The 24,661-nt window shown below is 42.3% G+C and overlaps 1 protein-coding gene across 1 annotated transcript in view; it reads left to right on the forward strand.

Annotated features, from left to right (window-relative positions):
* pigg (phosphatidylinositol glycan anchor biosynthesis class G (EMM blood group)) overlaps positions 1-3,874 on the forward strand; it is a 192,706-nt gene extending 188,832 nt beyond the window's left edge. Inside the window, exon 13 of the mRNA XM_084331758.1 lies at positions 286-3,874. Within this exon, the coding sequence (XP_084187884.1) occupies positions 286-508 (223 nt within the window). The 3' untranslated portion in view covers positions 509-3,874. The remainder of the gene's footprint in view (positions 1-285) is intronic.
* Positions 3,875-24,661: the final 20,787 nt, after the last annotated feature.

Raw genomic sequence — 24,661 nt, forward strand, 5'->3', positions numbered from 1 at the left:
AATGTTTGTTTTTATGTTGTTTGCAACACTGTATTACTGCTATCCTGGCCAGGGCTCCCACAAAACAGAGATCTTGTAATCTCAGTGGGACTCACCTGGTTAAATAAAGGTTTAATTCTGTCTTTCTCTTTCATCTTCTCGTTCATCTCCTCTTTCATCTTCTCTTTCATCTCCTCTTTCATCCTCTTTCATCTTCTTTCATCTCCTCTTTCATCTCCTTTCATCTTCTCTTTCATCTCCTCTTTTCATCTCCTCTTTCATCTCCTCTTTTCATCATGTCTCCAGGAGCCCGGTTGCCATTGGCCACGGCTGCTACTGCTTGGCCCTGCTGAGGTCCGTCCCGGCAGCGGTCTACATCGTGTTGGTCACTGTTCTGCGGTACCACCTGTTCATCTGGAGCGTCTTCTCACCAAAACTACTGTACGAGTCCATGCACACGCTGCTGACGGCCGGGGTCTGCCTGATCTTCAGCATCATGGAGCAAAGCCACAGTCCCATCAAGCCCTGAGGGGAGCCGAAGATGGAGACATCTGCCAAGATTATGACCAGCTAATGACCAAGATTAGCGACAGTCAAGGGGCGTCAGAGTAGAACACCCTCTCTGGACAATGTGTGTCCAAGATATTGTCTAGTAGAGTTACAGTCTCCCTACATAATAACCTCACCCTCACACAAGGTATGAATAGACGGTTGCTGCAGATAGAATCTGTCATATGACTTTGCACATTTATTGTGCTATAATATGATTTAAATGTGTATATGATCTCATTTCATTCCTCCAAAGAAGAGAAGAAATGTTTGTGGAGGATGAATAAAAATGAAATAACAAAAGAAAATCTTTTTTTGGTGAAAGTTCTAACTTTCACACGCGGATCCATCCTCAGGGACTAATGTATGAAATATGAATGGGGTATTATGTATTCAATATTTTGTTAAATTTTCAGATTTATCTGAGCATTGTTGTAAATGCAAAGAAAAACTAAAAAACATAAAATGTAATGCCAAGTGCGCCCAAACAAGCAAATGCATTATAATACAAAATATTAATTTCTCTTTTTGATTGTGATAGTAATAGAGAAATGGATATTGTTAGAACATGAATATAAAATAACCATCATTCCTGAATGCTGATTGTTTTCTCAATGGCCCACCCACACACAACCCGTAGTGAAATATCTCTTTAAGTTGTCGCCCTTAACCAACAAAATAGTGGGCTGGTAGCCCAAGAAATGCAGTTGTTCATGATTGATGGTGCAGCTAATGGTGTTTCGATCAGCCCCTCTGCTGGTATATCATTTGTATTATTTGAAGGCCCAATATTATGGAAACTATATTATGACTGGGACTTTGGGGAATTGAATATTTAAATAGCAATAAAATATTTCAGTTTGATATATAGCCCATAGGGATTAATAAACATGAAGTTAATATTTTTAATGTTGCAACACTGAGTTTCTACTTTATATCTCTGATCAGCTCTCGGGCAATAAAATGTAAAACCAATACGTTATTTTATGAGAGTTCTATAGGCTTGTGAGAGCCTACCTCCCATAGTGGTGTGGCGGCTGAACTCAACCATGTCATTAAATGGTAAGGCCAGTGTAATAAAAAATATACAAATAATTATTAGTGTCTGCATAGCCTACAAAAAGACCAAAACCTACAATGCATTTCTCCTATTTACAATTATGGTCCGCCAACACCAGATGTAGTCCATATCTAGAGGTCATAGAACTCTCTTGTCCAAAAAAAGGGTTTAAAACAAGTCACAGATCCATACCGTTGCTTTGGTCAGCATAATTCCTCATTGCAGTGATCATTGCCGTTGTACTTTTTCCTCGACTATAATGAACAATACTACACTGTTCTGTTTACTGCTGTACATCCATATATCTTGTTAATATGATAATAACTGCGATGCAAGTCTTTCATGATAATCATTATGATATTTAGAAATGGAAATATGTCTATGCGAATTGTATTGAATGATTGTAGCGTACAATGGGAACGTATGGCTTCCTGGTTGAGAGTTCCTAAGGATAGGAGAGAGTAGGAAGAGCACAAGAAATGTAAATGGACTGCATTTATGTAGCATCTTTATCCAAATCTCTTTACAACTTATGCCTCACATTCACCCATTCACTCACACACCAATGGCAGAGGCGACCATGCAAGGTGCCAACCCACTCATCGGGAGCAATTTAGGGGTTAAGTGTCTTGCTCAAGGACACTTCGACACGCTGCCGAGAGGAATCAAACTGGAAACCTTATGATTATCAGACAACCACTCTACTTCCTGAGCCACTGTCACCCCAAATGTATTGTAGGTTTTGGTCTTTTCGTATGTTGATAGTAAGAAAGCAAAATAAAAACCATCACATCTATCTACAGATCAGTATGGCTGCCAAAATCCTAGATAAAATCAGCTTACGTTTCTTTTCTAAATTATTTTGTGGACCCTCTACAATAATCTCATGCATCCTGGCACTACTATCAGTGTAGCCAGGAATACAGGAGTTAGTCTGTCTTTCAAATCTGATGTTATTAGACTTGTGGGTGATAAATATGGCACAAACCATAAACTGCAGGATACAATCTTGGAGTCCACCTGTCTGAAGTTGAGATGGGAACTTTACAATGCATCGTCTTCGGAGAGTGATATATATATATAACTTTTACTATTCCTTCCAAATATAGATAATACTTTGTCATAATTTCTGCTTTCCATGAATATTTACATTCGATTACCTATGTAATAATCAAAGTTGAATTGAATGTGATTTGATGTGTGAACTGCTGAGGGAACCTTGTTATGCAGGAAAATGTTGTTTCCACGTGTGTCTGGGGAAGAGGCTGAACCCTCTACTGTACTGTAGGTTTATGGGGCTGAACCCTCTACTGTACTGTAGGGTCTGGGGAAGGGGCTAAACCCTCTACTGTACTGTAGGTTTATGGGGCTGAACCCTGTACTGTAGGGTCTGGGGAAGGGGCTAAACCCTCTACTGTACTGTAGGTTTACGGGGCTGAACCCTCTACTGTACTGTAGGGTCTGGGGAAGGGGCTAAACCCTCTACTGTACTGTAGGTTTACGGGGCTGAACCCTCTACTGTACTGTAGGTTACGGGGCTAAACCCTCTACTGTACTGTAGGTTTACTTGTAGTCTTGAATGATAGCTGTAGTGCACAAACATAACATCTCAACAACCATTTGGATTGTCATAAATTGCATTTATGTTGTCATAAATAATGTCGGGCTGATTGATTATCCCATTCAGCTCATTCTGGCACTTCCTCTACCTGCTTCCCACTGGAGCCGCCCGTGCAAAAAATGTATGATGCAAAAAGGCACGTTGGAGAAAACAAAGTGGCCACCAAATGGTATAATGGTATGTTAATGCAACATTTTATCAAATATCGACAACAGCCGTTTTCTATAATGTGGCACCAGAGCTCGAGGTTTGTTTTGCTGTTGTTTTTGTTTGTTTTTGACAGCTGTGGGGGAGAGTGGCAGTGTGTTGCTCCATCACAGTATGGTCTCCAGAGCTGCTTCTACTGTCCTCCATAGACATGACTGCACAGACCTTCGTGTTCTGCTCAGCAGCTTGCAATAGAGACAGATTATTTATTGTTTTATTTATTGTGTCCTATCTTTGTTGTGTCATGTTTTAATATAATCAAAACAACCTTAATGATGATTATTATTATTAATAATGTTTTCCCTTTTTAATGTCTGATTTATACCTAACTTGCGACTTCTCTAATTCCATTGGGGGTTTGGGCCTAATCAAGATGACTCAATAATTTATATTTGAAATGATTTGATTCACTGCATTATTTGTATCCCAGATAAGGAAATAAATTGATTTACAGTACCACAGTATATAACTTCACTGTCTCCTTTCCTCCATGTTTCAAGAAGAAGGGGAACAGGGAACAAATGTTTAACCCTTTTTCACTTTAAAGGGGTATAGTGTGTCCAGATTTCACACTTAACCTGATGACTTAAAGGGGCACCACCAAAACAGAATGCTGATTTATTTTGCACATAATCTCACACATCCAAAAACTCAACAGTTTTTCACGCATTAATTTAGTTCAACAGAGTATACGAGTTTGGATATGGCCACCAGCGATGTCATCGGGGGACGTTGAATCCTTGTGTTGTGTTAATTACAGCAGTTTTATATTGAACTTATATTTTCAAGCAGGTTTTTAGCATTTGTTGTTGTTAAATCAACTAAATCAACTCGTATTTAGCTGACTCAACAACAAAAAAGCCATTGCAAAAAAGCTGTCTTGAAAATATCAGTTGAGACGACTTCTGATTTCTTCCAGTGCAGGAGTTGCCTGCTGAGTGGCAGGTGGCGGTGAGCAGTCAGGGAGGTTATATACTGTAGTAAGCAGTGATGCCAGTAACTAGTTACTCTAATCTGATTACTTTTTTCAGTAGATAGTAATCTAACTTGTTACTTTTTACAAGCCAGTAATCTGATTACAGTTACTTTTCCAAGTGGCTTACTATTTAGTTACTATCTCATAATGCTGAGAGAGCCAGTGGTACAGTCAGCTAGACCGGAGATGGGATGTGCGCTCGCGCATGCACACAGCCACACACACATGAGAATAACAAACTATAATACCATGTTTTATATTACACAACGGTTTTACAATTTTATTTTTAAATAAAATTATATTATATACATTTTCTATTTTATTTCGTTTGGGAACCACTGTCCTAGAGGGCCTGAGCAGTGGACAGCTGTGACCTTATATGGCCTGATGGCTGATGACGTCTCATGATGACCTGTCTGAGCAGCCAATCATGATTTATGACATTATGCACTTTCAATAAAGCATTATAAAAAAAATAAAATAATTGTCATTCTTATGTTGTGGCAGCAGCAGGGGGGACCACGACGAAATCGTAACCTACGTAGTTACTTTCAGATAATCAAGTAATCAGTAAAGTAACTAGATTACTTTTTAAAGGAGTAATCAGATTATTTTTACAAGTAATCTGTGGCATCACTGGTAGTAAGTAAGGTTGGGAACTGGTCTCCTCTGAAAACACAGCAGTGGTAGGAGGTATTGATCCATGGATGGATCATTTCCTGCCTGTGTAGACAATTTGCCAGGTATCCCCTTGTCTCCTTTTGATGCATATTCTGTCATCTTACATTTTGATTTCAATCGAGCGAGAGAGGACACCGGTTTGGAGTGGACGTTTAGGGCCGACCGGGACCTTCATTCAATAGTTAAAAAGACAAAAGGGAAACAGCAGATATTTTCATTTGGGGGGGGGGGGGGGGGATTGTTTCACCCAGGTTTGACTGGGTCAAGACAAATGTGGAACAATTACTTGATTTGATGTGGGGGGCTGTCCGTGTCTACAACTCATGTTGATTTTAAGTCAATAAAGACCAACCTTCAGACACTTGTTGGACAGGTTTGAGTCTAATAAGAGTCTCTTCTAGTCTCTTTCAGTTGCCACGTCGTGCTCTGTGGCTTTGGCCACGTTGACAAGGGAAGAGGTCTATAGTAAGAACACTGTAGAAACGGGTGGGGGGTGAGGTGGGAAATACAGTAGTTTGTAGTCCAACGTTTTTCAGTGTTATGTGATAAAAGAGCAAAATATCCAGGATTAACAATAACGTGTTCGCTTGCCAGAATAGTGCTCATTAGGTGGGATGCACCAAAAAAGATTTAGCAACATACCTGGGGAGTGATGTTTCACTGGGATTTCTGCTCATTACAGCCACCAAGTGAAGATCAAACAGTATATACCACCATACTGTATTGTGTAAGTTCCTAATCTTTGACAGAGGGATAAATTATTAAATTCTTAAAATTTGACAACCAGTAAATCAGAATCAGAAATGTCTTTATTGCCAAGTAGGGTGACCAGGTGTCCCCCCTTTGGTTGTACTGTCCCACCATTTGAGACCGCGTCCCACATATTGAGAGGATGTCCCTCTTTTCGAAGCAAAAAAATATATATCGAACACAAGACATTCCTGTCAAGTGATAAAGTTTGAATATTTAAAACAGATGTTACAAGGTGGTAACAAGCCGGTTGCCAGTGCCAAGATGAATGTGGAGAGATATAATTCTGTATTTAATTTGTATTTATTTTGATTTAACCTTTATCTATTCGGTGAAGACGAGTTATTCTAATAAAAAAATGTACATTATCTATCTGTCCCACTTTGTCCCACATTGTCCCACCAAAATCTTACTGTTGTCCTGCTTTTGGACTTTTTGCATCTGGTCACCCTATTGCCAAGTAAGGTTGTACATACAAGGAATTTGTCTTGGTCCTTTGGTGCATCAACATTGACAGACAAGTAAAGTAGAATAAAATAAAATGGAATATATAAACCAAATTAGAATAAAAATACAATAGAATATAATATAGGACAGGGCTGTACTTGTAATTGTGCAGGATTGTAGTAGGTATACAGTATACACTAAATTAAAATAGAAATACAGTGCAATTGTGCAGTATTTTTACCAAAAATGTAAAGTAGTCCACGAAAGGTTAATGTAACATCCACGCTTATGTTCGTATAGTGTCTATGGGGAGAGGAGATGAGAGACGGTGGGGTCCTGAGCCTTGTTGATGAGGCCCACTGCAGAGGGGTAGAAGCTGTTCTTGTGGTGTGAGGTTTTGGCCCTGATGGACCACAGCCTCCTGCCAGAGGGAAGTGTCTCAAACATATTGTGGAGGAGATGAGGATGGACTCGATGATGGCTGTGTAGAAGTGCACCATCATGCCGCAGGAAGAACATCCTCTGCTGTGCATTTTTGATGAGGGAGCTGATGCTCCCACTTGAGATCATGGGAGATAATAGTTCACAGGAAGCAGGATGGGATTGAGTGGGGCTGGGGTCTTTCTGTAGTCCACAATCATCTCCAGTGTCTTCAGGCTGCACCAGGTCACCAGATGGTCAATCTTCCACCTATAGGCAGACTCATCCCCACCAGAGATGAGTCCTATGAAGGGGGTGTCGTCTGTGAACTTCAGGAGCTTGCAGACTGGTGACTGGAGGTGCAGCTGTTGGTGTACACAATGAGGTCTTCTAATATCCATTTTTCCCTCTGATAAGGCAGGGGATTTTGACATTTTAAGCAATTTAAAAAAAAAACTAATTCACAGTAATAAGTTACTATGGACTATATATTACATAATACATAAACCATATTATAATTATATAATAACTTATTATATTGTGAATTTCTCCAGACCTCTTGGCAGAATCTGATGTGAGGCCAGCAATAGCAACCCCTCCCCCTACAAAGTGCAAATTTGTTTTAACAAAGTGCAATACCAAGAAGCACACTTTTGCCTAGAAGTCACTGTTTGATGGCATTGCAGATTCTACCTTTAAGAGGTCTATGGCATGAAGGAGGATGGGCAGTGGTAAATGGGTGGTTGATGTTTTAGGCTGAAAAACGTTTTATATATATATATATATATATATATCATATTATGAGTAATGGAAATCATTCAGTTCTGTTTTACGGACTCTTATCTTTCCAAAAATATGTGTGGTATTGTAGATTTCTTCGTGTAATCATAATTTTTTCATTACTCTAATGAAATTGCTACAGTAGTGAGTAAAATTGGCATATGGCGTGTATTACGTTACCATTGATATAAAAAGAAAAAAAATACTCGTTGCCTGATATCAATGGGACATAATCTGAAACGGTAGCCAAAAGTAATAAGAAGATTTTTTTTTTGTATCCACTTTTTCTCCCATTTTCTATTTTTCTCCCATCCCAATTTCGTATCATCCAATTCAAACCTCCCCTGTCTCGAACGCTGTTTCTTGCCTCCCACAAGCCGGCTGCAATGTGGACTAAGTCATACATAGCACGAGTCCCCTCCGATACTCGAGGTAACAGCAGTGGCATCTTTTCACCTGCGCGGCGCGATCTTTCAGCGTCAGGGGTCTGCGCTTTGGAGGGGCGCCGCCCCCATCGCTTCCTGATTCTACTGCGCAGGCGCACCAACTGACCTGTAGGAGTCGCTGTCCACAACGCCCGATCCCCACCCATCAGTTTCCCACCCCCTAATACTGCCAATGTGTATTAGTACGGACGACCAGCTAAACTGAAAGCAATGTGGAGCGCTGGGCTCGAACAGGCGAACCCAGCGTCTCCAGTATTCGTGGTGAGCGCCTTGCCCACTGCACCACGTAGCCGCACACAAAAAGATTTGAATGATAATAACCATCCAGTTGAGGGTGCAGGAATAACAAAAAAGAATAACAAACAAATGACAGGACTGTGCAGACAGGATCAGCCGCACACACAGTGTGAGGGCTGTGGGTGTGTGTGTGTGGGTCATGAGCAGATAATAGGGAATCTTAAAGTTATACGTCAAACAAATAACCACAAAACTGCTTATGCAGACGTTTTAGGAGAAGGGGGAAAATAAACAACACAAAACAACCTTTACAGGTGAAAGCCTCAAAGTGAGTATTTAAGAAAATAAGTAAAGTCCAAAAAAACAGGACGACACTCATTAAAGGGGAATTGTAGAAAGAATAAATAAGTCACAAAGGCAACTCCTAAAACCAGAGTTTATATTGAAAACATAAAACAATAAACCTCCACCAAGGGAGTTTATGTGCAATGGACAGTTCCAAAAGAACAAAAGAAAACACTACCATAAAGGACTCAGCCTCGAGTCTATAAAGTAAAGTGTAAACTAAGCCAGTAGCCGAAAACAAGATGGCTACAAAAGAAGGCTAAATGCTGAATAGGGCAGCACTACACTTAAATATAATGAGCCTGACCAAACGTATAGCCAGCACAAGGAAAATGAAAAAGCAGTTGACACTGCAACCTCCAAACTTAAATAGACTCCACATGGCCATAGGCACAGCTGTACTGCATCAGGTGCAATCAAGCCCACACACCTGCCGACCCATGAGGCAATTAACCACAGGGAACAGGGATTGCCAGCTATCCATCACAGAGAGGTGAAATAAAGCAAAAATAGACAGCTGTCCCTCACAGAAAGGTGAAATAAGGCAAAAACCATGACACACAGGGGAGAACAGAACAGATATTCACAAGGGGATGACGCACAAGAAACACCTGGGCTGATTACAAATGGGTACTCCTGGGAGGGAAACAACAAAGAACTACAGGAAACCAACACAAGGAACTACAACTAGACACCACACATAACACTGGAGAACACAGATCAGGATACATGGAACAGACAAACAGGGATACAAATACACCCACACATAACACCCCCACACCCAAATGTATGTACATACCCCAGAGTAGACAGTGGGGAATGAACATAAAAAAAACTAGGAGGTGCTTAGTTACACCGTACCTACAACCTACAAGTTATCTATACCTTTGACGTGATACGTATTTAAATTGTAAAGATACTTTTTATTTATTTTTTACCTATAAAAGATCTTAGGATCTTCACTACACTAACCAATGCAATGTTAGACATTCCCGATTACTCATTTATAATAGGTGCAGATTTTAATGCCATTTGGAATCCAAGGATGGACAAATCTTACCTCGCCTTTTCCAGCGAACAAAATAATTCATCTAATGCATTAAAGGATTGGTCGAAGATTACAGGTGTAAATGACTTATGGCGATCACTTAATCCCACGACCCGAAAGTACTCTTGTCGATCTGCGAGACATAACACATTATCCAGAATAGATTATGTCTTTGCATCCCCGAGACTATTTGATGATTATGAAGTGGAAATGATACCCAACGCACTATCAGATCACTGTTATTTACTCCTAAAAGGAACATTTGGTATACTATCTTCCCGAGCCCCAAGATGGCGATTTAACTCGATGCTGCTTAATAACAAGGAATACATTACACAACTCAAAGAAGCTCTTATAGTATTTCTACGGGAGAATGCAAACTCGGTGCAAGACCCCAGAATAATATGGATGTCGGTAAAGGGAAGGATCAAAGATTTCACTGATAGCTTTTCCTCCAAAATGCGCAAGAATCAATGCACAAAACTGGCTGAGCTGGAAACGCTTTACTCAACGTTATTTAATTCTTTAAAATACAACAACTCAACTCGACTAGAAAATCAAGTTAATGTACTAAAAAAAGAGATCAATGCCATATACAGACAACAATCGGAAATACAAATACGTAGCACAAGACAACAGCAGTACTCCCAAGGTTCTAAACCTAGTCACCTATTAGCCATGCGATTAAGAATTAATGCAAAATTTGCAGATATAACTACCATTAGAGCACAACAAGTACTTGAAACAGACCCTGAAAAAATAAATGATACATTCAAAGAATTCTACTCCGACTTATATAAATCAGAAACGACCTTCGATCAAAACAAAATGGACACATATCTTAATCAAATTATTCTCCCTAAACTTTCAGAGGATGACGCTAAACGCTTATACTCAGTTAAGGAGGGGAACTTCCATAAGAATGACAATATTGCACTCATAACAGTCCTCCTTAAAAAAGACAAAGACCCCACCGAGTGCGGTAGTTATAGACCTTTAAGCCTCCTCGGAACCGATATCAAACTGTACTCTAAGGTATTAGCCATCAGACTACAAAAGCATATGACATCTTTAATTCACCCGGACCAAACTGGATTCATAAGAGGTCGCTTGATCACCGATAACATAAGACGATTACTACACGTACTAGATGCCAATAAGGAAGACAACACACCTAAGGCGATACTGTCCCTGGATGCAATGAAAGCTTTTGACAGGTTGGAATGGTCGTATCTATGGGCAGTATTAGAAAGGATGGGGTTAGGAAAAGGATTCATCGATATGATTAAAGTATTATACAAAGACCCATCGGCCATGATTACAACAGGTACAATCATCTCCAAAATCTTTCCGGTATCACGCTCAGCCAGACAGGGTTGCCCTCTTAGTCCCGGACTATTCGATCTATCATTAGAGCCTTTAGCACAATATATAAGACAATCCCAATCCATAGAACCAATCATAATCAAGGGCACACAACACAAAATTAGTTTATATGCGGACGACGTAATACTGTTCATGCAAAACCCCAACACAGCATTGCCTCATCTTCTCAAGCTGATTGAGGACTTTGGAGATCTATCGGGATTTAGGATAAATTGGCCGAAGTCGGCCTTCCTCCCACTTAACGCCCCTGCAAAAAGAAACATAACCCTCCCAAAAGAGATACAGATGGTAAAACAATTTAGATGTTTGGGAGTTGAGATATTCCCCACCATAAGCCAAACGGTGAAGCACAATTACATAAAAATCCAAAACAAAATCAAATACGACCTTGTCAGGTGGTCGAAACTTAAAAACTCATTACAGGCACGTATATCAATAATCAAGATGGACGTCCTACCTAGAATCAATTTCTTCAGTTCAATGCTACCGTTACCCCCTCCAAAGGGTTACTGGAAAGAATTACACTCCTCCACATACAAATTTATTTGGAATAACAAACCACCACGTATAAAAAGATCCACCGCACAGAGAAACAAAGCAGACGGAGGTATGGCATTTCCAGATTTCTACCACTACTTTAAGGCGTACACTTTAAGACCACTAACAACATGGTTTGATCCCCAAGCATTAGTATCCTGGAGAAATTTAGAAGAAAATATAGTAGCTCCACATAAGCTGAAGGGCATAGTATACACCAAATTACCAATTAAGCAATGCGAACGGAGATTTGGCCCCATAATCACTCATGCGATCCAGATATGGCGCAAAACACACAAAAAATATTCGACCCTACATAAATGGCATAATCATACTCCCTTATTCAATAACAATGAACTCTGGATAGAAAAACAACCTATAAGATTCCCTAGATGGGAAAAGCAAGGCATACACTCATTAGGAGACGTCTTCAATAAACAGGGTTTTTGTAGTTTCAATGAAATACGCAAACAATTTAATCTCGCCAAATCCACATATTACTTTTACGCACAGTTATTGGCATGTTTGAAGGCTCACGGTGTTCCATTAAATATACCAATTGTACACCACAGATACCACAAATTCTTCTATGAAAGAGAGACATCAAGAGGTTTTGTTTCAGATTTTTATCATCAATTACTAACGTCCTCATATGAAACCCTCCACCTAGACTCAGTCTGGAGGAGGGATATACCAGACCTGGAAAGTGATTTTGATTGGCAAGAAGCCTGGGCAAATATTCGATTCACATCAAGGAACCCGGACCATCAACAAATCAATCTTAACTATATTCACAGGACATACTTGACTCCTATAAGACTGAAAAAAATGGGTCTTATACAAGACTCCAAATGCTCCTTATGTACAAATGGGGACGAGGGGACATTTATGCACATGTACTGGGACTGCCCACCAGTTAAGATATTCTCGAAAGAGGTGACCCAGCAACTATCAAACCTCTTAAATTGGAATATACCTGTACACCCCTCTGTACTACTGCTGAATGATGTTTTTGAGTGTGCAGTACATCCACAGCTAAAGAGATTGGTTTTATCGGGTATCACAGTGGCTAAAAAGCTGATAGCATCACGATGGTTCCAACCGGAAAAAATGTGCCGAAAGGTCTGGATTATTACATACAGTATCTCGATGTGATCTATCAAGAAATATCTACAGCAAGAATTTTGGGTCTCAATGAATCCAAAATGACATTGTGGTTAGAAGTGGTGGAGAAAATAAAAGCTAGCATATAATGGTAATGTCTGGTTAGGAGCGAGGGAAAATGGATGGAATATCCAATGGGGGGTCCGGAAGGGGGGGGTACGAGCTGGAGCATATGTGTGTAGGTTTTTAGATAACAGGTATTAGGGGTATATCCTATAATATAAGACAATTAACTAAAATGTGATTTCATTGGATGTGCACTGACAACTAATGCTTGTATATCTTATCGTGTGTTGTCATGTTTGTTTATGTGTTTGTTTAAAAAATAATACAAAAATAAAATACAAAAAAAAAAGATCTTAGGATCCTTTTACCATCTTTGAAGGTTACATGAAGGTTATTCTGTACAAACGTGTAAAGTGGTGTATTTTAATTATGTATGTCTATTTATCAGCATTCATCATCACTACTATACACATTTCTAGCTCATCCTTGTGCAAATTTGTTACATTTTGCATTATTTTTCGTAATCAAAACTCATGGTAAGACAATTGCACACATTTACTATGTACTTTTAATACATTTTGGCAAACCTTCTTATAAAAACACCAACATGCTAGAAACATTTGGTGACACTGTTACATTATTTTAATATTTCTTACGAAAAAGCCTTCATAATGTCATAATTGTGAAAGTCACACCAAATTATATGCCGTCACACCATATTATGAATCACACCACACAACAATCTGTAATGCAAGAACATGTATTTCATCCATTTAACAAACAACCAAAAATAGTTCAAGACATATGATTGATATCATGGGTTCAAATTAAGAGTATAATCACTTTGAAAAACTGTTTAAAACAGTGTGTCACAAAATACATTATATAGCACTGGGTCAGACTGGACTTCCATCTCATGGTTAAATGAGGCTTCTGTAGATGACAGGGTTACAGTTTTTCTTGATTTCTTTGGTGCATTTCTCTGATCAGAATAAAAATTCTCATAACTGTTAGATCAACCTCCACAACATTTAGTCATTTGTGCACATCATAGTAGCAGTTTCTCATTCCTCTGAACAAATTTCAAATGCTTTTGGACATGCATCAATTGCTTTTCATAAAGCCCTATGTGAGGCGTGCACCGAAGTACACAGCAGACTTTTCTTTTTTTCTAATACCACCCGCGACTCCCGAGGCTCTATTGTACCTACGTCAAGCATTTGGCGATCTCGAAAATTATTGGACAGGGTTGTAACCAATGAGTCTGGCTTTCCAATGATACCCCACGTGGGAATGAGCTAATCAGGGATCTAGGTGAAAAGTCACGAGCACAAACAGCAAGAGAAATGTTTGCGGAATGCTTTGGAGTCAATGAGGAAATCGTTTTCTGCAGCCTTTTCTTTATATATATTTTAGTAACTTTTTATTGGATTTTTATTATATTTGGACATGTACTACACAATACTTCAGGCTATGGACCCAGCATGTTTTTTCAGCCAATCAAATTCTTTTGGAGATACTACTTCTGGACTACTAACTACTACAGAAAAACTTGAGTAACAAGTTTTTCTACAACTCAAGTTCAGACCTATGTTACTCTATCTATTTCAGTTGCACTAAAAGTGAATTTTGCATGTGCTATAAGTATAAAGTATAGTATTTTGGTTTGAAAAAAAGTATGCAGTCCTTATTCTAAACACTCGCGCAGGCCTTGGTGAGTGTGGTTGAGACCTGCAATGACGATTGAATCCCAACAGGTGGCAGTATCGCCTACCTTATGAACTGCATGGGCTGAGAGTAACCAATCACTAGGGATCACTAGGGCGCTCCCAGCAGTGGCAGCAGTGGCATGGCAGCACTGAACAAACTACAGCAATCTAACGTTCGACAATGGCGATCGCCTAGAGCGAACTATTGGATATTAACGGATTATATGGATGATGATTATGGACGATAAGGTGCGTTTCCACCAGACTGTGTTGGACTCAGCACTTCTGGTAAATCATAAAAATACTATAGTCAAACCGGCCGATGAGGAAACCTGGCCAGAGCAGACTATAGACGAAGAAGACAACGGATGAGGGCCACCTAACGTTATATGTATTGATCCTGTTCTTATTCAAGACACTTGGAGCGAGAGTGGAGTACCTTCTGACAAAGGTAACGTCTATTTTACGTCTATTTTACCGAACCTCATCATAAAACATGCTTTTGTAATGATCACAGCGTCGGAAAACGACCCCCCCCCCCCCCCCCCCCCGATGGCTTTGTGAAGAAACATATGGTCGTGTACCTTCTGACAAAGGTAACGTCTATTTTACCGAACCCCACCATAAAACATGCTTTTGTAATGATCGTCAAAAACGCTTTGTGAAGAAACGTGGTCGTGTTTACCTTTGACCTGGCAATAATATAGGTTTCAGGCGAGCAGCTGCGAGATTTTCGCATACGCCGCACAAAACCCTATATCTCACGATCTAGAAAACCAGCCTGGATTATTGTGAAACGGGGCAGTGTTTAGTGTGGTATAGCGCACAAAGGAAGGTATGTAGAAATACACAATTTTGTCCCTGTTGGAGTATAGTGTTTGTCAAATGAGCCATAGTATTGTCTCCATAGCTATAATATAGAATATACGATGGGTATATATTCACAATAACGTTGGCGCCAGGGAGTAAAGATGGAAATACAGCGTGACAGTCAATGAGTTAATGTGTGCGTTAAAATTTGTATTCGGGGGCGGTCAGGGGGCGTAGCGGAGATTGCGCTCGTCACCAATGCAAGAGGCTGCGGTCTCGACTCCCGGAGTCAGCATTGCTTTGGCTTGGGCTGATCGCTATACTAACTCGTTTGGCTGGGTTAGGGGGAGGGAAGCCGTGGGTGGGAAACTGGCGTTGTGGACAGCGACGCCTACAGGTCAGGTCTGGGCACTTGCTCAGCGGAGGCAGGACTTGAGGAAGGCAGCGTGACCTCCCACGCATTACACTTCACCAATGAGAGCCCTCGCTGCCAGGTGAGAAGAGAGCCACTGGCTGTCGCCGCACGTGTCGGAGGAAGCGTGCGGATACTTCAGGGTTCCCTTGTACCGACCAGTAGGAGAACAGCCAGTTAGGGGAGGGGGGGGAATTGGCACAACGACTAAATTGGGACAGGGAGAAAACAGAGAAAAATCGTAGAAAGAGAGATACAATTTTTTTTTTAAATAATTTGTATTCAAACTTACCCCGTTCTTTTCCTAGAGGTAACACTGCTCTCTCTGTCTCTGCGGGCCTGACAATCTCATCAGTGGGAGTCTGTGGGCTCAGTTGAGGGGCTGGGAGTGAGCTAGCAAAAGCTAGCTCTGCTGCCGTCTCGTGGCCACACTAGAGGTTTTACTAAAAGGCCTCTCTTGTACTCGAGGTGCGCTGGATATCCCATCTCTTTCCATCTGCGGCCCGAGTTCATAAAAAAAATAAAAATAGACTTATAGTAGTCAATACACTAATAACAGAGAAAATATTTTACTTACGCTCCGACAATTAGAGGGCAAGTGCCAGCACGAGGCCCTGCATGCACGCCGTGATGAAGGCTGCTGTTCAGGGCTGTTTTCTATGAGGTGCCGCGGCACATTGAATTGTTTGCTGGAGCGAAACATATTCACCAAAATTACTGCAAAAACATTTCACAAACGCTAGAAACAGTTGGAAACTGAATTAATTCTATATTATGTCCAACAATGATGTTTAATTGATTCAAATCCGTACTTACAATGTTCGCTTCAAAATGAACAGCGAGTCACTAATCCTGGCGAGTGTTTACAAAATGCCCCGCTGCCTCTATTGCTGCCGCTATTGGTCGCTCCAAATGTCTACTCAGACGTTTAGACCAATCCTATTAAGCCGTCCCTGGGTCTTCCAGAATGTCAGTAACATGCTCTTAACGGTGAAGTTCTCAGGATCAAGAATATGAAAAAAATTCGTAAAAAATTTAAGCCGTCAGCCTAATCTGCCTGACAACAGTGCTGCAACAGCGCTGAATGGTGCTGGTTAAATCACCGGTGATCCCGTCTGAAGTAAATCGGCTAAATGGAGACCATCTGAACAAGTATGCTGTTGTATGGGATAATGTGCGATTTCACCACGCAAATCTGGTGGTTTGCAGCACATGAAAGGATGCTGTTGGAATATCTCCCTCCCTACTCCCCATTCCTGAATCCAATAGAGGAGTTTTTCTCTGCCTGGAGGTGGAAGGTATACGACCGGCATCCACATACCCAAATGGCCCTGCGAGAGGCCATGGATGCAGCATGTGATGACATCACAGCACAGTCCTGCAGGCTTATTGCTTATTCCCAGAGGAAGAGTGCTGCCGAGTGCTTCCGCGTTTTCCCTGATTGGCTGCGACACGCCCCACGGCAGGCGCGGCAGCCGCAGAGCGGAGCGGCAGAGCGCGGAGCGGAGCGGCAGAGCTTGCGGCAGAGCTTGCGGCATTATGTAGCCGACTAGCCGTAATCCCCAATGATTTTCATTCGATGCTTAGCTCAACTGGCAGCGCTGCGGTCCGTTGGTGACAAGTTCGAATCCCTTCAATTTTTTTTTCTTTTTTTTAACGTGCGTTAAGTTTAGGCATGTTAACTTAAGGTTAAGGTTAAGGGTAGGCATTGTTTCGGAGTTGGTTAAGGTTAGAAGGGTTACGTTTAGGCGCTGTTAAGGAGCTGGTTAAGGTTAGAGTTTGTCTTAGAGAATGGCAATATTCTTTTGGAGTTGGTTATGGTTAAGGTTAAGGTTAGGCATGGTTAAGGTTAAGGTTAAGGTTAGGCATTGTTTCGGAGTTGGTTAAGGTTAGAAGGGTTAAGTTTAGGCGCTGTTAAGGAGCTGGTTAAGGTTAGAGTTTGTCTTAGAGAATGGCAATAGACAGCCTATATCCGCGCTGCAGCGCGAGGCAATAGACAGCCTATTTCCGCGCTGCAGCTCTCTCGCGCTGCCGTGGTCACATGGCAAATCAGAGGAAACGCGGAAGCACGCGACGCACTCTTCCGCTGGGAATAAGCTACACGCGTCCTGCAGAGGGTGGATTTGCCACTTGAGGAGATACTTTCCTCGCTGCATTGCCAGGGATGATATTCGCTGTGATGTCAATGAAAATATGTGGCCAGACAGACAGGAACGTCTGGATGTGAATGAATGATTTACAGTACTTTGTATGTTGTATCTGTTCCAATTGAGTTCCAATATGTACTGCAATATTGTTTACTGTTGTGCACAGCTCTACCTAATTTTTTTTCTCCCATCCCAATCTTGTATTTCCAATTCCCCCCCCCCTGTCTTGAACGTTGCTCGCATATGCCCCCCACTGGCCGGTTGTAGGGAGGATAGAAGCCTTGCATCACGTGTCCCCTCCGGCACACGAGGAGGCAGCCTGTCACATCTTTTCACCTGCCAGCGCGGACTCTCATTGGCGAGGTGTAACATGTGGGAGGCTCACACTACCACCGCCATTTCCTGTCTCTGCTGTGCAGGCGTCCCCAACCGACCTGTAGGAGTCGCTGTCCACAAAGTCCAATCCCCACCCATCGACTTCCACCCGCTACCTCTGTCAATTGAGATAGTATGACGACTGGCCCAAGCCGCAGGCAATGCTGACACCGGGATTCGAGACCGGAGTCTCTTGTATTGGTGACGAGCGCAATCTCCGCTACGCCACCCAGCCGCATCATTGAAGCAGTTTTCATGTCTGTGTTGGACTACGGACATGTAATTTACAGACATGCGGCGGCTTCCACTCGTATGCCCTTAGATTCTGTATAGTCATTCAGATTTATCACTGGTGATGGTTATGGTTCTCACCATTGTGTCCTGTATAGTAGGGTTGGATGGTCCTTCCTAGCAGAGAGGCGAGAGCTGCATTGGCATCTGTTTCTATATAAAGCCATACTTGGAGATTGTCCAAATGATCTCTCTTCTCTATTGGAGGACATCTGGGCCCTCATTCATCAACGTGTCTTACGCACAGATATGTGCTTAACCTGTGCGTACGACCATTTCTAAGCAAAGAGTGGGATTCATCAATTTCAACTTGAACTTGACTTCGTGCTTATGTGTACGCACAGCTCGGAGCACACTTAGCTGACGCCCAGTGGTAGAATATATTATTACAACAAGGAAATGAGCTTCTGTGCATTAGTTTCAACACTGGCATGTTCTGTATGAACCGTAATTCATTATAGTTCATTGTAAAATAGCAACAGTAGTGTAATTATGGTCAAAACCCTATAAATAGCATTTGGAATAATAGATCTTTCTCTCAGAATGAATGCAGCATGGTTTATATAGCGTTATCGGAATATACGGGGTGTACTGACTGACTGCGCTCTGCGTAGCTCAACTCGTTATTATTTTGCGCACAGACCGCAGAAACACGGGAACGTTTTGATTATATTTAAAAGGCTTTACGTTAAACGAAACAAGTGGAGTTTCGAAGCTGTAAGCAGAATACAAGTCATATGAACACCCACGATATAGTGTTCTTCCCCCTTTTTACTGTATAAGAAAGAATAAAAAACGCATTGCAATGACACCAGATAGTGGACAGACTATGTAAATATGATGATGGGATTCAAGTTCGCGTTTTTGTTGATCATAGGCATGCTGTCAGAGTATGATATCTTAATCAAACATTCTAGAACATTTGTCGTCACATATCATGTCATAATAGAACATAGGCTATGGCATGGTCCATCGTGATATTGTGTAGACTTATTACTGTACCGGTACCACCCATTGTGACAACAGCCTTGTGAGTCCCGCACACAAACATGATGGAATTCAAGTTCATGTATTGAAAGGCAGGCTACATCATACATGCAGTGAGATTCATTGTTCTTGTATATGCTCTCGTATTATTGTTTATATAGGCTACCCAATACTGACATCAAAATAGATTGTAGTATGCCTCTAGAAATCATATGCAGCAGGTAGGAAATTGATGGAAAATCCATCGCGATTTGGAATAAAGTTGAGGAGAACTTTAATCCCTGGGTATTAATCAAACAACACGGGAAAAGGCAGTCATATTCCAGCACGGTCTTTATTAGTGTTTGCGCTGCCCAGGCAGCAATGGTTAATAGATATCATATCCGACATCACCGTAAGTGTACACGTCTGTCAGCCTGTCTCATAACACGCTTCCCTCGGCTTAGTCCATTTTTCCACATTTCATGGGGGTATTCCATTACCGTATATGGTTAATCGGGGCGGTTCTGGTATGCAAATACTTAAAACAGTGCACAAGCTCAAACGTAGGATCAAAGTCATATTTATCATGACAGGTGTGCGTAGAACCTGCGTACGCACGTGTGGTAAATCCCGTTTTTTCTGTGCGTGCACTGATTCTAAATTCTGTGCTTACGTGTGGAAATAGAACATTTTCTACGCCACGTTGATGAATGAGGGCCCAGGACCCTATGGTACACGTTCCAATGATTGGCTCACCTCTTACACTTAAAACACCAAGAGTTTGTACTGAACTTGAGGAAATCTGCTTTTAGCTTCTGTGCTCCTGACACATCATACAACAAACTCTAAAACTCAATATGTTGGTATCCTTTGGTAAGTTTAAATCCTTAATCACCAACCATACCACCATAATCTGCAATTGTTTTAATTGATTATACATACTCTTATGTACAATACTCTTATGTACAATGCTCAATGAACAATGAACAATAACAAACCATCAATACACCCACAGCACACACATCCACACGCACACACTCACTTTAAATAAACAACACACTGTAGCACCCATGCACTTACCACTTTAGACACTAACACACTTTATATTTATTGGTAAGGAGACTTGCACATCAATCTCATTCCTTATTGCACCTCATTGCACATCACAACCACAAGGTGGCACCACAAGCTAAGCTATACCTCACAATTTTTTATTTTTATTTTATCTTTCTCCCCCTCCTTTTTCCTCTGTTTTTCTCCCATCCCAATGTTAGTCGTTATGCCAATTCCCAATCCCCTTCCTGGTCGCTGCGCACCTACCCCCTACAGTCGGTCTGGGAGAGTGGAGGCTATCCCACCCTCTAACACTGCCAATTGTGTTAGTACGATGGCCGGCCAAGCCGGAAGCAACGCTGAGAGCTGGGCTCGATACCAGTATATCCTGCGTTGGTGGCGAGCGCCTTGCCCACTGCGCCACCCGGCCGCTCCATACCTCACCATTTCTACACTGTACTGTACCTGCACTGTATATACTGTACATATACTGTATATAGGTATATTGAAATTTTTTGTTGTTTACACTTGTTTACGTACTTGACTTTCTATTTTATATTTATATTATACTTATTTTATACTTTTTATTATCTAGCACACTCTCAGGAGCAAAACAGAAAGAAGCATTTCATGCAAAGTATTCTGTATTTCTGTATGACAACTAATAAAGAAACTTGAAACTTGAAACTTGCTTGACATCATTGAAAATTGTATTCTCAAGTTGAAATAAAGATTGAATGAATTATACGTGACACATAAAACAAATTTGAACTGGAATGAAAAAAGTAGTCACACTATTATGGAAATATAAAATATTTGAATTTACAATATAAGAATCTGCTAAGTAAGGGATTCTAGAGGTAACCTAATAAGTAGGGATGTCCGATATTATCGGCCTACCGATATTATCGGCCAATATCGGCATTAAAATGTGATATCGGTTGATATCGGTATCGGAAATTAAGAGTTGGACAATATCGGTATATCGGTATCGGTAAAAAAGCCAATATCGAGCATCCCTACTAATAAGCCATCTGTTAGCTCTCTTATCTATTATTCACAAAAGTACAGTATAGATGGTTTCACTGGAATTCTGTTGCTAGGGAACAGTTTGGACCCAAGTGTATTTCCAGTCAGTTATTGCATTAGCAAACATTACAACAGTAAATGAACGAGGGTCCTTTCAGAATGTTATTGTTACTTTGAAACCGGCTGTACACACAAATGTACAGAACAACAGTAGTTATATTGTTGAAAGACAACCAACAATACAAACAACAATACCAAAAAACAACCACAAGGAATATAACAAATTAAAAATGAACAGTGAACCATCATAGTGTGCACTCAGTTTGGTCACTTTCTAAGGGGCCCCGTCATCATTTGCGTCGGGAGCCTGTTTTCACGACAACAAGCAAGTTAATGTACAGCTTGCAACTGGTCAGTGTGGCCAGGCCAGGGGCCAAATATCAGGAGTCCAAAGCCCAATAATTATTTATTTTACCTGTTTACTGTAAACGGCAATGTATTTGAAAGACTGAACACTTTCCATCTGCTGACCTTTAATTATGAGTAGGAAGACCTCCCGCTTCCTTCTGAAATGAACACTTACCTGTCCTTCCCCATCTCAGATAGATACTATCGTGCTGCTTTGACACCCGAATTTCCCCAAGGGGATCAATAAAGGATCATCTTATCTTATCTTATTGTGTTTTATGTACTCTGTATCATAAAGGTGTTCATTACAAAATCTGCCCACTACCGGAACAAAATACCTAGAATAGCTCAAGAAAATACTTTAAGTGAATAAATAATGTCTGAATCACTGCTCATTATTGGGGAACTCCCTCTTGATGAACTCCCCAAAATACACATTACTGGGTCAGAGATGAGTGATAGCTCATCAGCTGTAGTGATGGGAGATGTAGTTCAACAGATAGTAGTGTGTCGTCCTCCCTTTCACCAGTAACACAGTGCTCTAGCGTTATATTGGCTCAATTTGCACATGTTCATTATCATTATCGTAATGTTATGAATATAACCAAGTTCTATGAATACTAGTGACGCTCAGCGTCATCTGCACTAACCTCACTTTGTGCATTTGCACTGAATAAAAATTCACAATGTACCTATTTTTTTTTTTTAACTTTGACCAGTCAGCTGGTTCTTTTAGCGTTTATCGCTTTTTCTGGTCAAGCATGACCGACAGAAACAGGTTGAATGGGGTATAGATCGGGGGAAAGACACTCTGAGAAAATACGGCGAGTCCGGGAGTCGAACTCGTGTACCCCAGATCCGTGACGCGCACGGTTGTCCCCGACGCCGAAATAGCGTTTGAGGTACGCGGTGAGCTACTGGAGCTCCCCCACAATGTACCTTTACATACCAACATTCGTCTGGCCACACCCCCATCCGCTACCTTCATAAGCAGGTGTGTGGCCATACACTCGCCTCCTTCCCAATCTTTCACCACAAGGCGAGATCAAAGGCCGCAGTGGTGTCCAGACGCTGAGCGTCACTAGTATTCATAGAACTTGGTTATATTCATAACCTTACGTTCTATATCATACTAGCTTCCGCTCAGCGTCATCTGCACTACGGGAGCTGAGCGGGAGCTTGAAGCTCGACAAATGTACCCCACTGAGGCCCCCCACAACCATCAGAACCAGGGAGGACCGAGCCCCCCCGACCCTCCCTAATGGAGGATACCCCCCCTATTGGAGGACGGGAGGGAGACGGATCCGACCGTGTGAAGAGAAACTCGAGCAACTCAACGCACAGGGTGAGCAGACCGTGGCTTGACCCCACGACTACGCACACGCACAACCCGCATGCCACCAGGGAACGAACGGAAGGAACAAACCTCGTTACCGCCCCCAAAATCACGGGGTCAAGAGCAAACTCAACCCCGTGGCAAGGCAGTAGCAGCGGAGCGCGAAGGAAGACCCAGACCCACTGAAGGGACTGGAGCCACCGGAAAAAGGGGGCCCAGAGAGGTCAACGACGCCACAGCATCAAGACCTCACCAGGCGGTCACTAGTGACACCGCCCCCCACATCGCCAGCGTATTTGGACAGGGCCCCTCCAAGAGCGGGCCCTTCCCCCCACTAGCACGCCGCCTGGCACACTGACCCTGGCACACTCAGGCAGTCAGCATGGCTGTAACTTGAAGCACTCAAGAGGCTACACTACAGCGGGAGCAGGCAGCGCACCGGGGAGACGACCCCAGAAGGGGTCGATCCCTCAATCCAGGCAGCAGGCATTTGACCCGAGTCTGGAGCACTGCGGACGAGACAGGCGCCAAAGGGGTCAACTGAAAACAGCACCCCCGGCGGAACGGGCGTATGCTGGCATTGTTGCGCACCATGACAAAAGCCTCCACCAAAAAACCCCGACCCAGAGGGGCCGAGGCAGAGAAGGCTGACACGATTGGCAGACGTCATGAACATGCAGGGGCACACTCAACTGGGTAACCCGGGAGTTGACTCTGCTCCAACACACCAGGGAATCAACCACCCTCTTGGTACCACATGCGGTGGTTGTTCCTATAACCCCTCAAGAAAAAAACTACAAAACACATTTGTGGGTATACACTGGCTATACCGCAGTACAAGTGTTTCAGTTTTCAAAAAGGGGTTATTCCAGGCCTACGGGTCGACGAAACACAACTTCGGACCGGGCCCGGCGGCCCGGGAAGCACACAGGGATGCCAGAGGAGGTCCATAAGACCACCCCAACAGCTCCCTCTTCGCCATGCGTAAGAGAGGGGCGAAAGGAAAAAGGAGCACAGGGTACAACATGTACCCAACAAAGGGTCTCCATAACGCCCAACCATGTGACACCCGGGCCGACCCGGCATTTTCCCCCCCGAAAAAAGCACAAGTCCCTCAGGATACCAGAACAGCAGATCTGCGTCCCCGGCGGACAATGGGTTAACTGACCTGGACCAGCGTGACCAGACCAGTCCCGTGCCCTAATCACGCCGACATCCCCACTCCAAGAGAGGGGGTAGGTACGCGTGTCGATCTAAAACATGACAAGAGGGCGCCACCCAGACGGTCCCATTTGTACCGCGCTCAGTGGCCCACCCCAAGGGCGTGAGACCCCTCTACCTATGCTTTGATCTATTCCGTTAACATCCCCCAGATATGAACAAGAATTCGTCAAGACCTAGTAACAGGTGCTCGGAACGGAAAACCTCCATCCCAGTTGCCCTAAAAAAACGCAGTTTTAATAACGAGCAACCAAGGCGTACC

This window comes from Notolepis coatsorum (assembly GCF_963971535.1).
Source record: "Notolepis coatsorum genome assembly, chromosome: 16".
Classification (NCBI taxonomy): domain Eukaryota; kingdom Metazoa; phylum Chordata; class Actinopteri; order Aulopiformes; family Paralepididae; genus Notolepis; species Notolepis coatsorum.